Source organism: Carcharodon carcharias, chromosome 31 (assembly GCF_017639515.1).
Source record: "Carcharodon carcharias isolate sCarCar2 chromosome 31, sCarCar2.pri, whole genome shotgun sequence".
NCBI lineage: Eukaryota > Metazoa > Chordata > Chondrichthyes > Lamniformes > Lamnidae > Carcharodon > Carcharodon carcharias.
In genome coordinates, this window is record NC_054497.1 from 9,188,027 (window position 1) to 9,202,846 (window position 14,820).

At 50.2% G+C, this 14,820-nt stretch overlaps 1 protein-coding gene across 1 annotated transcript in view; it reads right to left on the reverse strand.

Moving 5' to 3' along the window:
- Positions 1–14,820, reverse strand: part of LOC121271497 (SH3 and multiple ankyrin repeat domains protein 1-like) — a 389,623-nt gene that overhangs the window by 125,717 nt on the left and 249,086 nt on the right. The window contains 1 exon segment of the mRNA XM_041177480.1: positions 7,000–7,135. Coding sequence (XP_041033414.1) covers positions 7,000–7,135 — 136 coding nt within the window.

The window sequence follows — 14,820 nt, forward strand, 5'->3', positions numbered from 1 at the left end:
GGTCAGTACTGAGGGAGTGCTGCACTGTCGGAATGTCAGTACTGAGGGAGTGCTGCACTGTCGGAGGGTCAGTACTGAGGGAGTGCTGTACTGTCGGAATGTTAGTACTGAGGGAGTGCTGCACTGCCAGAGGGTTGATGCTGAGGGAGTGGTTCAGTGCTGGAGGGTCAGTACTAGAATCATATCTCTCAAGACTGAACTTTTCTTTTACAAAAGGGAAGGACATGGCGTGATCTGGACATTTGGAGGCTGACCTGGGTTTTATTTAAAAAAGGTCATAAGTTCACCGTGGAACTGTCAACGAGCAGGCCTCTTCCAAGAAATCACCTGACCTCTATGGTGCTTGAGGAAGATCTGGTCGTTTGTTTTGAACAGCAACCACTTACATTGATGGGGGGAGAAACGGAAAAGGCAAAGGTTGGAAATCACATGGGGGAGAGTGAAAAAACCTGAAGCTGTGAACGTGCTGGTTTTGAGGGCGGTCTTGCTGGGGAACAAGCTGAGGAAGAAGGAAGTCTACCTTCACTGACTCCCTCTCTCCACCTTGCCTAGGATTGTGTGGGGCTATCAACCTGTAGCCAGAGAACCCTGAGTGTATCTGATCTCCACCTGGATCTACAAAGCTGAGACCAGCTAGTGAGAACTTCCAGACATCTGCTCATGTCTTCAAAGCCTCTTTCCACCATCCCCACAAACCCGAGAAGGACAGAAGGTGGGAAGGTGAAAGAAAGGAAAGTCGTCAGGGAAGAGAAGGGAAAGCTGGGAAATCCCTGGAAACTCCTCCTCAGATGAGAAAGGAAGGTGATGAGGGTGGAAGTGAGATTCAAAGGCCTAAGTGTTCCCATCATGACAAGGTGGGACCTATTTGCTGGAAGTTGCATGAGAAGTCAATGGGACTTACTGGGGAACATAAGGGTGATTCAGGAAAAGGAACCCTGACTGAAAGTACAACAGATCGAGTTGTAGCGTTAACTGCAGCTGTGAAACTGAGTGTGAGCACTGTTGTGAGTTCAGGAGAAGTGAATAAGATGCACGAGAGTTATAAAGGATTTTTGTCAAAGGGAATAGTAACCCCTTATCCCTTAAATGAGATAGCTAGACCTATAATCATATTAAGAGATATGGAGCCACTCAGACACCTTTGCTGGGGAAAGCCATAACTTTTCCATCAGAGAGCACATTAAAAACTAGAGATTTAATAAATGGTATTGGCAGGGAGTATATACCTGTACCTTTGTACCAGGTGCACTTGGAGTGTGACCTTACGTCAGGGACAGTGACGGTAGGCGTCATTCAGTAGTTACCCGTAGATGGAACTGATTTACTCCTGGGAGATGATTTAGCCGGAGTGAAGGTAGTAGCTTCTCCCATAATTACAGAAAGCCCAAGGGATGGAGCAGTTTCAGGAAAAGATTCCAGGAATTTTTCCTTTGTGTGTGATGACCCGAGTAACGGGAAAGCAAAGTACATCATCGGAGGTAAAAGTGATCCCACAAACAGATATCTGGTTAGCTGAAACTTCCTTTAAAGACTTAGTCCAAAAGTGATGTTTAATAAATCTTCTCTGGCTGGGGCTCAACAAGCTGATCCGGAGTTAAGTAAGGTAGCATAATCAGCCCAAACTGAAGCTGAGGCCGATGAAGTTCCAGAATGTTATTACATTAAAGGGGGATAGCAATGAAGCTCCTCACAGACCAGCAGACGAGGTGTGGATGGTTGTTCATCAGGTAGTGGTACGGTCCAAATATGGTAGAGCTATTATAGATAGCACATGAAGTTCCTACAGCAGGACATGTAAGGATAGGGGAAACTCAGCATTTTTACTGGCCGGTTTTGTAAATTGTGCCATGTTTGGCAGGTAGTAGGAAAACCACAACATACAATCAAACCAGCACCCTTAATTCCCACATCATTTTTTGAAGAGCTGTTTAGTTGAGTGTTAGTAGACTGTGTGGGACAGTCACTAAAAATGAAAGCAGGACGCCAGTATATCCTGACTATTATAGGTTTGACAACTCAATTTCCAGAGGCCGTCCCTTTAAGAACAATGACAGCTAAGGTAGTAGTGGAAAAGCTAACCCAATGTTTTGCTTGATATGGGTTACCGGTGGAGATCCAGTCAGATCAAGGGTCCAAATTTATGTCTAATATCTTTCAAAACATAATGAGTAGTTTGGGTATAAAACAGATAAAGTCCATGGCGTATCATCCACAAACACAGGGAGCTTTAGAGAGGTACCATCAAACCCTCAAAACAATGACTAAAGCATATTGTCATGAACATCCTCACGATTGGGAAAAAGGACTGGATTTTCTTTTATCGGCTACCCAAGATTCACCAAATGAATATACTGGTTTTAGCCCTTTCGAATTAATTTATGGACTTGAGATAAAAGGTCCTCTGAAATTAATCAAAGACAAGTTTTTAGGAGAGAGGGACGAATCTTCTATGTTAGATTATGTGACCGTGTTCCAGGAACGGCTCATGGGAGCCTGAAAAGTGGCTCAAGAACATTTTAAAGTTTCTCAAAACAAAGGTGAAGGAATGGACAGATAAGCAAGCTATGACCTGGACATTAAAACCAGGGGATGAAGCGTTTGTGTTAGTGTTTTTATGGGGGACCCTCTGAAAGCACAGTTCAGTGGCCCATACAGGACAGTCAAGAGGGTTGGTAAAGTAAATTATTTGATAGACACCCCAGATCACAGGAAAAAGAATCGGCAGTCATATCGATACTTTAAAGCAATACTATCATAGGGAGGAAGATAAAAAGGAGCAGGTATGCCAGGTAGTAAGGACAGTGGAGGACAAAAGGGACAGTGAGAGTGAAGCAAAGGAGATTGAGGCAGCCCACAAATCGAACTTCCCACTATCCGGTTAGCAAATGCTGAAATATTAGGACAATCAGACACCATATTTTCATACTTAAGAGGTAGCAAAATGAGAGGATCTAGTAAGGTTACTTACAGGATTTAAAGGAATCTGTAGGGACAAATCAGGATGTACAACTTTAGCCATGCATGATGTGGATGTAGTGGGAATCTTCACCTATAAAGCAACATCCTTATCGTTTAAGTCCAGAGAAAAAAGCTCAAGTGACAGCAGAAATTCAATATCTGTTAGAAAATCACCTAATTGAGCCTAGTCAAAGCAGTTGGAGATCTCCAGCACTGCTCTTGCCTAAACCTGGTAGGTCAACCAGATTCTGCATACATGCTGGAAAGGTTAATGCAGCAACAAAAAACAGATTCCTACCCAAGCCCTTGTCTAGAAGACTGGAGTGACAGGATTAGCAGTGCCATGTTCCTTGCTAAGATATATTTGTTGAACGGATACTGGCAAGTACCTTTAACGTTGCTAGCTAAAGAGGTATCGGATTTTGTCAGGCCAAATGGACAGTACCAATCTGAGTAATGCCTTTTGGACTAAAAAATGCTCCCTCCGCTATCCAAAGACTAATGAATCAGGTGATCACTAATGTTCCTAACACCGTGGTTTACTTGGATGATGTATTGACTTACAGCAACACGTGGAAAGACCATGCAAAACAATTGGAAGCCTTATTTAATCAATGACAGTTGGCGGGTCTAGTAACAAACCTTGCAAAAAGTGAGTTCACGACAGTGTGAGTAAATTATTTAAGGCATGTTGTGGGGCAAGGGCAAGTGTTGCCAAGAACAGTGAAAGTACGGGCTCTGATAGAATTCCCTATCCCTAAAACTAAACTGGAAACCATGAGATTTTTGGAGGTGCACGGCTACTTTCGTAAATTTGTGCCAAACTTCAGCACAAAAGCTGCTCCACTAAAGGATTTATCGCATAAGAAGACACAGGTGGTACGGTCAAGAGAATGCCAGATGGCTTTTGAGAAGCTGAAGGTGATTCTAGCCAATGAACTGGTGTTAGGCACCCCTAATTTCGCTAAACCCTTCAGTGTGGCAGTTGATGTTAGTGATTCGGGGGTGGATGCAGTCTTACTGCAAGAAGATGAATCGGGCGTAGAGAAGCACTTTTGAAAAAAAAATGTAATTGGCATCAAAAGTGATACTCTACGGTAGAAAAGGAAGCTCTGGGATTGTTACTGGCTCTTAAATATTTTGAGGTATATTTCCATCATGGCCATGAAGAAACTCATGTATATACCCACCATAATCCCTTGGCTTTTGTGGAAAAATTTAAGACTCAGAATGACAGACTGTTCTGATGGAGCTTGCTAATACAGCCTTATAACTTAAAAAAATGTTCATATTGCTGGGAAGAATAATATGGCTGCAGATGCATTACCAAGAATGTAAATTTTGCAAAAAAAAATGTAGAAAGCAAAAAGCCAGTAAACTGAACAGATTCTGGATAAGGAGCGAATGGCTGAGTGAGTGCCTGTTGGATTCTGTTTATATGTTGTACATATCTTTTTCCGTATACTTTGCGGTGAAACATATTTGGAAATGGTGTTTCATCTCTTAAGGGCAGAGGCCCGTTAGAATCGCGTCTCTTGAGACTGAATTTTTCTTTCACTAAATGGAAGGATCTGGCATGATCTGGAGCTTTGGAGGCTGACCCGCGACTTTATTTTTTTAAAAAAAGGTCATAAGTTCACCTAGGAACTGTCAACGAGCAGACCTCTTCCAAGAAATCACCTGACCTTTATGGTGCTTGAGGAAGATCTGGTTGTTTGTTTTGAACAGCAACCACTTTCATTGATGGGGGGTGAAACGGAAAAGGCAAAAGTTGGTAACTTGCTGGAAATGACATGGGAGAGAGTGAAAAAAAAACTGAAGCTGTGAACCTGCTGGTTTTGAGGGCGGTCTTGCTGGGGAACAAGCTGAGGAAGAAGGAAGGCTACCTTCACTGACTCCCTCTCTCCACCTTGCCTAGGATTGTGTGGGGCTATCAACCTGTAGCCAGAGAACCCTGAGTGTATCTGATCTCCACCTGGATCTACAAAGCTGAGACCAGCTAGTGAGAACTTCCAGATGTCCAGGGGCCTGTCTTCACACAAGGGAACTCCAGGTCAACAGCACTGAGACCTTGTAAGCTTTATCATTTATCTTATAACACCCACCTTTGAAAGCCCATCTCTGCAGAGAGACTCTATCTGTTTGTCCTTTGTCTGTGTGTCTGTGTGTGTCTGTGTGTCTGTGTGTGTGTGTGTGTGTGTGTTGGGGACTTCTTTAGGAAGAGATAGATAGTTATACTTCCTGATTACAATTGTGTGTTAACCAGTACTTGCAACTTGTTAAAACGAAGTTTCGTTTTATATTAAACAATCGTTCTGAGCGTACTGTCAGAAGCCTGGTTGAAGACTCTCTTATTCTGGGCACCAGTAGGGAAGTAGACGGTTGGCTGTTTTGGTGAAAAAATTAAACTTTTTAATTAATGGTATAGTCTGCAGAGTAGTGGGGCTGGATCATATGTTCACTTCTCCCATCCTGGTTGTAATAGTAAGTACTGAGGGAGTGCTGAACTGTCGGAGGGTCAGTGCTAAGTGAGGGGTGCACTGGCAGAGGTTCAGTGTTGAGGGACTGGTTCAGTGTTGGAGGGTCAGTACTGAGGGAGTGCTGCACTGCTATTGGGTCAGTTCTGAGGGAGTGGTGCATTGCCTGAGGGTCAGTGCTGAGGGAGCGCTGCATTGTCGAAGGATCGGTGCTGAATGAGTGGTGCACTGGCGGAGGCTGAGGGAGTGGTTTAGTGTTGGAGGGCCACTACTGAGGGAGTGCTGAACTGCTAATGGGTCAGTACTGAGGGGGTGCTGCACTTTTGGAGGGTCAGTACTGAGGGAGAGGTGGGTTCTTGTAAGGTCAGCACTGAGGGAGCGCTGCACTATCAGAGGTCAGTACTAAGGGAATGCTACACTATCAGAGGTCAGTACTAAGGGAATGTTGCGCTGTCGGAGGGTCAGTACTAAGGGAATGCTGCGCTGTCGGAGGATCAGTACTGAGGGAGTGCTGCACTATTGGAGGTCAATACTGAGGGAATGCTGCACTGCCCTAGGGTCAGTACTCAGGTGGTGGTATATTGTCGGAGGGTCAGTAGTGAGGGAATGCTGCACTGCCAGAGGGTTAGTCCTGACGGGGTGCTGCACTGTCGAAGGGTCAGTACTCAGGGGGTGCTATATTGTCAGAGGGTCAGTACTGAGGGAGTTGTGCATTGTCGGAGGTTCATGACTGAGGGAGTGCTGCACTGTCGGAGAGTCAGTACTGAGGAAGTGCTGCAGTGTCCGAGGGTCAGTGCGGAGGTAGTGCTGCATTGTTGAAGGGTCAGTGCTGAGTGAGTGGTGCACTGGCAGAGGTTTAGTGCTGAGGGAGTGCTACATTGCCTGAGGGTCAGTGCTTGAAGTTGTTCAGTGTCGAAGGGGCAGTACTGAGGGAGTGCTGCACTGCTGGAGGGTCAGTATTGAGGGAGTGCTGCACTGCTGGAGGGTCAGTGCTGAGTGAGTGCTGCACCCCTGGAGGGTCAGTGCTGAGTGAGTGCTGCACCCCTGGAGGGACAGTACTGAGGGAGTGCTGCACTGCTGGAGGGTCACTACTGCGGGAGTGCTGCACTCCCAAAAATGTTCTCCTTTAGCTGGGAGAGAAAACTGAGGCCTCCCTGATCAGGTGGATTTATAAGATCGACTGACTGTGCAAGAGAGAAAGGCAGAGAACTGTCCTCATGTCCAGTCCAAGATTCATTCCTTTAATGATCATTTGTTTGTTTATATGTTCTATGCAAGCATGAGCTGCTATGGTGTCTCCAAAAGAACAATGGCTTTACTTAAAAAATGATGCACTGGTTGAGAAGCGGACTGGGATGCCTGCAGATGCAATTCAGATCCAAACGTTTCTTTTCCCCATCCTACAGGCACTAACTGACTGGAGTACAGTTCAAGGGTCATCACTGGGCCCTGACCGGCCATCGTTTATGTGGGAGCCCAGGCAGTATGTTGGCTATTCGCCTGTGGAAGGCGTCCCTGACCCTGTGCCACGTTCCCGTATCTCTAAGCGGCCGGCACGTCCTACCTTTCTTCCTGGAAGCTTCCTCCATGTCGGGATTGCGGGTTACCATGACGACCTTGAGCATGAGGTTATTGCCGCCCTGCCGGATCATGTTCACCACCTGCCGGTGCCCCACCTTCACCACGTTTTGCCCGTTGACCTGAAAGCAACGACAAACAACGGCACTGAGGACTTGGAAACATGGGACCCGCTCAACTTAGGGCACGGGCACATTGCTCGTTCTCCGAGCTACGACGAGGCAGTGGGGATTTTCTCAGACAGGCAGGTGGCCGGGGGTGGGTTGGGGTGGGGGGTGGTCGGGGGTGGGGGAAGAGGTCGGGGAGATTCTTGCTCAGGAACCTCAGCCTCAGCTACACGGTTTAATACAGCAGTCGTGGTAATTAAAAAGGACTGCGTGAAATGAGAGGTCGACAAGGCCACAATCAAGAGTTGAGACTTGCGGCTGGTCAGGGTTAGGCTACAGGGAGCAAATACATAAGCTAGCTTTATGTTCCCTGGGAGAAATGAAGGGTTAGGGGTGATTTGAGAGAGAGAAACGTTTTACCGCTGGTGGGGAAGGCTAGTAAGTGCTTCCCAAGCTTTGCCCGTGTTTTAATGCCGCAGGCTTTGTGTGACCCCAAGGTGAAAATTTGGTGGGATATGAGTGTTGTTGAGTTGGGGGTGGGGAGGTGGACTTTAGTTGTTGAGTTGGGGGTGGGGAGGTGGACTTTAGTTGCTGAGTTGGGGGTGGGGAGGTGGACTTTAGTTGTTGAGTTGGGGGTGGGGAGGTGGACTTTAGTTGAGTTGGGGGTGAGGAGGTGGACTTTAGTTGCTGAGTTGGGGGTGAGGAGGTGGACTTTAGTTGTTGAGTTGGGGGTGAGGAGGTGGACTTTAGTTGTTGAGTTGGGGGTGAGGAGGTGGACTTTAGTTGTTGAGTGCGGGGTGGGGAGGTGGACATTAGTTGTTGAGTTGGGGGTGGGGAGGTGGACATTAGTTGTTGAGTTGGGGGTGGGGAGGTGGACTTTAGTTGCTGAGTTGGGGGTGGGGAGGTGGACTTTAGTTGTTGAGTTGGGGGTGGGGAGGTGGACTTTAGTTGCTGAGTTGGGGGTGGGGAGGTGGACTTTAGTTGTTGAGTGCGGGGTGGGGAGGTGGACTTTAGTTGTTGACTTGGGGGTGAGGAGGTGGACTTTAGTTGTTGAGTTAGGGGTGAGGAGGTGGACTTTAGTTGTTGAGTTAGGGGTGAGGAGGTGGACTTTAGTTGTTGAGTTGGGGGTGGGGAGGTAGACTTTAGTTGTTGAGTTGGGGTTGGGGAGGTGGACTTTAGTTGCTGAGTGAGGGATGGGGAGGTGGACTTTAGTTGTTGAGTGCGGGGTGGGGAGGTGGACTTTAGTTGCTGTGTGTGGGGTGGGGAGGTTGACTTTAGTTGTTGAGTGCGGGGTGGGGAGGTGGACTTTAGTTGCTGAGTGAGGGGTGGGGAGGTGGACTTTAGTTGTTGAGTTGGGGGTGGGGAGGTGGACTTTAGTTGTTGAGTTGGGGGTGGGGAGGTAGACTTTAGTTGTTGAGTTGGGGGTGGGGAGGTGGACTTTAGTTGTTGAGTTGGGAGTGGGGAGGTGGACTTTAGTTGCTGAGTTGGGGGTGGGGAGGTGGACTTTAGTTGTTGAGTTGGGTGTGGGGAGGTGGACTTTAGTTGTTGAGTGCGGGGTGGGGAGGTGGACTTTAGTTGCTGAGTGAGGGGTAGGGAGGTGGACTTTAGTTGCTGAGTTGGGGGTGAGGAGGTGGACTTTAGTTGCTGAGTTGGGTGTGAGGAGGTGGACTTTAGTTGTTGAGTTGGGGGTGGGGAGGTGGACTTTAGTTGCTGAGTTGGGGGTGAGGAGGTGGGCTTTAGTTGCTGAGTTGGGGGTGGGGAGGTGGACTTTAGTTGCTGAGTTGGGGGTGGGGAGGTGGACTTTAGTTGTTGAGTGCGGGGTGGGGAGGTGGACTTTAGTTGCTGAGTGAGGGGTAGGGAGGTGGACTTTAGTTGTTGAGTTGGGGGTGGGGAGGTGGACTTTAGTTGTTGAGTTGGGGGTGGGGAGGTGGACTTTAGTTGTTGAGTTGGGGATGGGGAGGTGGACTTTAGTTGCTGAGTTGGGGGTGGGGAGGTGGACTTTAGTTGCTGAGTTGGGGGTGAGGAGGTGGGCTTTAGTTGTTGAGTTGGGGGTGGGGAGGTGGACTTTAGTTGTTGAGTTGGGGGTGAGGAGGTGGACTTTAGTTGTTGAGTTGGGGGTGAGGAGGTGGGCTTTAGTTGTTGAGTTGGGGGTGAGGAGGTGGACTTTAGTTGTTGAGTTGGGGGTGAGGAGGTGGGCTTTAGTTGTTGAGTTGGGTGTGGGGAGGTGGACTTTAGTTGTTGAGTTGGGGGTGAGGAGGTGGGCTTTAGTTGTTGAGTTGGGTGTGGGGAGGTGGGCTTTAGTTGTTGAGTTGGGTGTGGGGAGGTGGACTTTAGTTTTTGAGTTGGGGGTGGGGAGGTGGAGTTTAGTTGTTGAGTTGGGGGTGGGGAGGTGGACTTTAGTTGTTGAGTTGGGGGTGGGGAGTTGGACTTTAGTTGTTCAGTTGGGGGTGAGGAGGTGGACTTTAGTTGTTGAGTTGGGGGTGGGGAGGTGGACTTTAGTTGCTGAGTTGGGGGTGGGGAGGTGGACTTTAGTTGTTGAGTGCGGGGTGGGGAGGTGGACTTTAGTTGTTGAGTTGGGGGTGAGGAGGTGGACTTTAGTTGTTGAGTTGGGGGTGAGGAGGTGGACTTTAGTTGTTGAGTTGGGGGTGAGAAGGTGGACTTTAGTTGTTGAGTTGGGGATGAGGTGGTGGACTTTAGTTGTTGAGTTGGGGGTGGGGAGGTAGACTTTAGCTGTTGAGTTGGGGGTGGGGAGGTGGACTTTAGTTGCTGAGTGAGGGGTGGGGAGGTGGACTTTATTTGTTGAGTGCGGGGTGGGGAGGTGGACTTTAGTTGCTGAGTGAGGGGTGGGGAGGTGGACTTTAGTTGTTGAGTTGGGGGTGGGGAGGTGGACTTTAGTTGTTGAGTGCGGGGTGGGGAGGTGGACTTTAGTTGCTGAGTGAGGGGTGGGGAGGTGGACTTTAGTTGTTGAGTTGGGGGTGGGGAGGTGGACTTTAGTTGTTGAGTTGGGGGTGGGGAGGTAGACTTTAGTTGTTGAGTTGGGGGCGGGGAGGTGGACTTTAGTTGTTGAGTTGGGGGTGGGGAGGTGGACTTTAGTTGCTGAGTTGGGGGTGGGGAGGTGGACTTTAGTTGTTGAGTTGGGGGTGGGGAGGTGGACTTTAGTTGTTGAGTGCGGGGTGGGGAGGTGGACTTTAGTTGCTGAGTGAGGGGTAGGGAGGTGGACTTTAGTTGTTGAGTTGGGGGTGGGGAGGTGGACTTTAGTTGTTGAGTTGGGGGTGGGGAGGTGGACTTTAGTTGTTGAGTTGGGGGTGAGGAGGTGGACTTTAGTTGTTGAGTTGGGGGTGGGGAGGTGGACTTTAGTTGTTGAGTTGGGGGTGGGGAGGTGGACTTTAGTTGTTGAGTTGGGGGTGAGGAGGTGGACTTTAGTTGCTGAGTTGGGGGTAGGGAGGTGGACTTTAGTTGCTGAGTTGGGGGTGGGGAGGTGGACTTTAGTTGTTGAGTTGGGGGTGGGGAGGTGGACTTTAGTTGCTGAGTTGGGGGTGGGGAGGTGGACTTTAGTTGTTGAGTGCGGGGTGGGGAGGTGGACTTTAGTTGTTGAGTTGGGGGTGAGGAGGTGGACTTTAGTTGTTGAGTTAGGGGTGAGGAGGTGGACTTTAGTTGTTGAGTTAGGGGTGAGGTGGTGGACTTTAGTTGTTGAGTTGGGGGTGGGGAGGTAGACTTTAGTTGTTGAGTTGGGGGTGGGGAGGTGGACTTTAGTTGCTGAGTGAGGGATGGGGAGGTGGACTTTAGTTGTTGAGTGCGGGGTGGGGAGGTGGACTTTAGTTGCTGAGTGCGGGGTGGGGAGGTGGACTTTAGTTGTTGAGTTGGGGGTGGGGAGGTGGACTTTAGTTGTTGAGTGCGGGGTGGGGAGGTGGACTTTAGTTGCTGAGTGAGGGGTGGGGAGGTGGACTTTAGTTGTTGAGTTGGGGATGGGGAGGTGGACTTTAGTTGTTGAGTTGGGGATGGGGAGGTAGACTTTAGTTGTTGTGTTGGGGGTGGGGAGGTGGACTTTAGTTGTTGAGTTGGGGGTGGGGAGGTGGACTTTAGTTGCTGAGTTGGGGGTGGGGAGGTGGACTTTAGTTGTTGAGTTTGGTGTGGGGAGGTGGACTTTAGTTGTTGAGTGCGGGGTGGGGAGGTGGACTTTAGTTGCTGAGTGAGGGGTAGGGAGGTGGACTTTAGTTGTTGAGTTGGGGGTGGGGAGGTGGACTTTAGTTGTTGAGTTGGGGGTAGGTAGGTGGACTTTAGTTGCTGAGTTGGGGGTGGGGAGGTGGACTTTAGTTGCTGAGTTGGGGGTGAGGAGGTGGACTTTAGTTGTTGAGTTGGGGGTGGGGAGGTGGACTTTAGTTGCTGAGTTGGGGGTGAGGAGGTGGACTTTAGTTGCTGAGTTGGGTGTGAGGAGGTGGACTTTAGTTGTTGAGTTGGGGGTGGGGAGGTGGACTTTAGTTGTTGAGTGCGGGGTGGGGAGGTGGACTTTAGTTGCTGTGTGTGGGGTGGGGAGGTGGACTTTAGTTGTTGAGTTGGGGGTGGGGAGGTGGACTTTAGTTGTTGAGTGCGGGGTGGGGAGGTGGACTTTAGTTGCTGAGTGAGGGGTGGGGAGGTGGACTTTAGTTGTTGAGTTGGGGGTGGGGAGGTGGACTTTAGTTGTTGAGTTGGGGGTGGGGAGGTGGACTTTAGTTGTTGAGTTGGGAGTGGGGAGGTGGACTTTAGTTGCTGAGTTGGGGGTGGGGAGGTGGACTTTAGTTGTTGAGTTGGGTGTGGGGAGGTTGACTTTAGTTGTTGAGTGCGGGGTGGGGAGGTGGACTTTAGTTGCTGAGTGAGGGGTAGGGAGGTGGACTTTAGTTGTTGAGTTGGGGGTGGGGAGGTGGACTTTAGTTGTTGAGTTGGGGGTAGGTAGGTGGACTTTAGTTGCTGAGTTGGGGGTGGGGAGGTGGACTTTAGTTGCTGAGTTGGGGGTGAGGAGGTGGACTTTAGTTGCTGAGTTGGGTGTGAGGAGGTGGACTTTAGTTGTTGAGTTGGGGGTGGGGAGGTGGACTTTAGTTGCTGAGTTGGGGGTGAGGAGGTGGGCTTTAGTTGCTGAGTTGGGGGTGGGGAGGTGGACTTTAGTTGCTGAGTTGGGGGTGGGGAGGTGGACTTTAGTTGTTGAGTGCGGGGTGGGGAGGTGGACTTTAGTTGCTGAGTGAGGGGTAGGGAGGTGGACTTTAGTTGTTGAGTTGGGGGTGGGGAGGTGGACTTTAGTTGTTGAGTTGGGGGTGGGGAGGTAGACTTTAGTTGTTGAGTTGGGGATGGGGAGGTGGACTTTAGTTGCTGAGTTGGGGGTGGGGAGGTGGACTTTAGTTGTTGAGTTGGGGGTGGGGAGGTGGACTTTAGTTGCTGAGTTGGGGGTGGGGAGGTGGACTTTAGTTGTTGAGTTGGGGGTGAGGAGGTGGACTTTAGTTGTTGAGTTGGGGGTGGGGAGGTGGACTTTAGTTGTTGAGTTGGGGGTGGGGAGGTGGACTTTAGTTGCTGAGTTGGGGGTGAGGAGGTGGGCTTTAGTTGTTGAGTTGGGGGTGGGGAGGTGGACTTTAGTTGTTGAGTTGGGGGTGAGGAGGTGGACTTTAGTTGTTGAGTTGGGGGTGAGGAGGTGGGCTTTAGTTGTTGAGTTGGGGGTGAGGAGGTGGACTTTAGTTGTTGAGTTGGGGGTGAGGAGGTGGGCTTTAGTTGTTGAGTTGGGTGTGGGGAGGTGGACTTTAGTTGTTGAGTTGGGGGTGAGGAGGTGGACTTTAGTTGTTGAGTTGGGGGTGAGGAGGTGGGCTTTAGTTGTTGAGTTGGGTGTGGGGAGGTGGGCTTTAGTTGTTGAGTTGGGTGTGGGGAGGTGGACTTTAGTTGTTGAGTTGGGGGTGGGGAGGTGGAGTTTAGTTGTTGAGTTGGGGGTGGGGAGCTGGACTTTAGTTGTTGAGTTGGGGGTGGGGAGTTGGACTTTAGTTGTTCAGTTGAGGGGGGAGGAGGTGGACTTTAGTTGTTGAGTTGGGGGTGGGGAGGTGGACTTTAGTTGCTGAGTTGGGGGTGGGGAGGTGGACTTTAGTTGTTGAGTGCGGGGTGGGGAGGTGGACTTTAGTTGTTGAGTTGGGGGTGAGGAGGTGGACTTTAGTTGTTGAGTTGGGGGTGAGGAGGTGGACTTTAGTTGTTGAGTTGGGGGTGAGGAGGTGGACTTTAGTTGTTGAGTTGGGGATGAGGTGGTGGACTTTAGTTGTTGAGTTGGGGGTGGGGAGGTAGACTTTAGCTGTTGAGTTGGGGGTGGGGACGTGGACTTTAGTTGCTGAGTGAGGGGTGGGGAGGTGGACTTTAGTTGTTGAGTGCGGGGTGGGGAGGTGGACTTTAGTTGCTGAGTGAGGGGTGGGGAGGTGGACTTTAGTTGTTGAGTTGGGGGTGGGGAGGTGGACTTTAGTTGTTGAGTGCGGGGTGGGGAGGTGGACTTTAGTTGCTGAGTGAGGGGTGGGGAGGTGGACTTTAGTTGTTGAGTTGGGGGTGGGGAGGTGGACTTTAGTTGTTGAGTTGGGGGTGGGGAGGTAGACTTTAGTTGTTGAGTTGGGGGTGGGGAGGTGGACTTTAGTTGTTGAGTTGGGGGTGGGGAGGTGGACTTTAGTTGCTGAGTTGGGGGTGGGGAGGTGGACTTTAGTTGTTGAGTTGGGGGTGGGGAGGTGGACTTTAGTTGTTGAGTGCGGGGTGGGGAGGTGGACTTTAGTTGTTGAGTTGGGGGTGGGGAGGTGGACTTTAGTTGTTGAGTTGGGGGTGGGGAGGTAGGACTTTAGTTGTTGAGTTGGGGGTGGGGAGGTGGACTTTAGTTGTTGAGTTGGGGGTGGGGAGGTGGACTTTAGTTGCTGAGTTGGGGGTGGGGAGGTGGACTTTAGTTGTTGAGTTGGGGGTGGGGAGGTGGACTTTAGTTGTTGAGTTGGGGGTGAGGAGGTGGACTTTAGTTGTTGAGTTGGGGGTGGGGAGGTGGACTTTAGTTGTTGAGTTGGGGGTGGGGAGGTGGACTTTAGTTGTTGAGTTGGGGGTGAGGAGGTGGACTTTAGTTGTTGAGTTGGGGGTGGGGAGGTGGACTTTAGTTGTTGAGTTGGGGGTGGGGAGGTGGACTTTAGTTGTTGAGTTGGGGGTGAGGAGGTGGACTTTAGTTGCTGAGTTGGGGGTAGGGAGGTGGACTTTAGTTGCTGAGTTGGGGGTGGGGAGGTGGACTTTAGTTGTTGAGTTGGGGGTGGGGAGGTGGACTTTAGTTGCTGAGTTGGGGGTGGGGAGGTGGACTTTAGTTGTTGAGTGCAGGGTGGGGAGGTGGACTTTAGTTGTTGAGTTGGGGGTGAGGAGGTGGACTTTAGTTGTTGAGTTAGGGGTTAGGAGGTGGACTTTAGTTGTTGAGTTAGGGGTGAGGTGGTGGACTTTAGTTGTTGAGTTGGGGGTGGGGAGGTAGACTTTAGTTGTTGAGTTGGGGGTGGGGAGGTGGACTTTCGTTGCTGAGTGAGGGATGGGGAGGTGGACTTTAGTTGTTGAGTGCGGGGTGGGGAGGTGGACTTTAGTTGCTGAGTGCGGGGTGGGGAGGTGGACTTTAGTTGTTGAGTTGGGGGTGGGGAGGTGGACTTTAGTTGTTGAGTGCGGGGTGGGGAGGTGGACTTTAGTTGCTGAGTGAGGGGTGG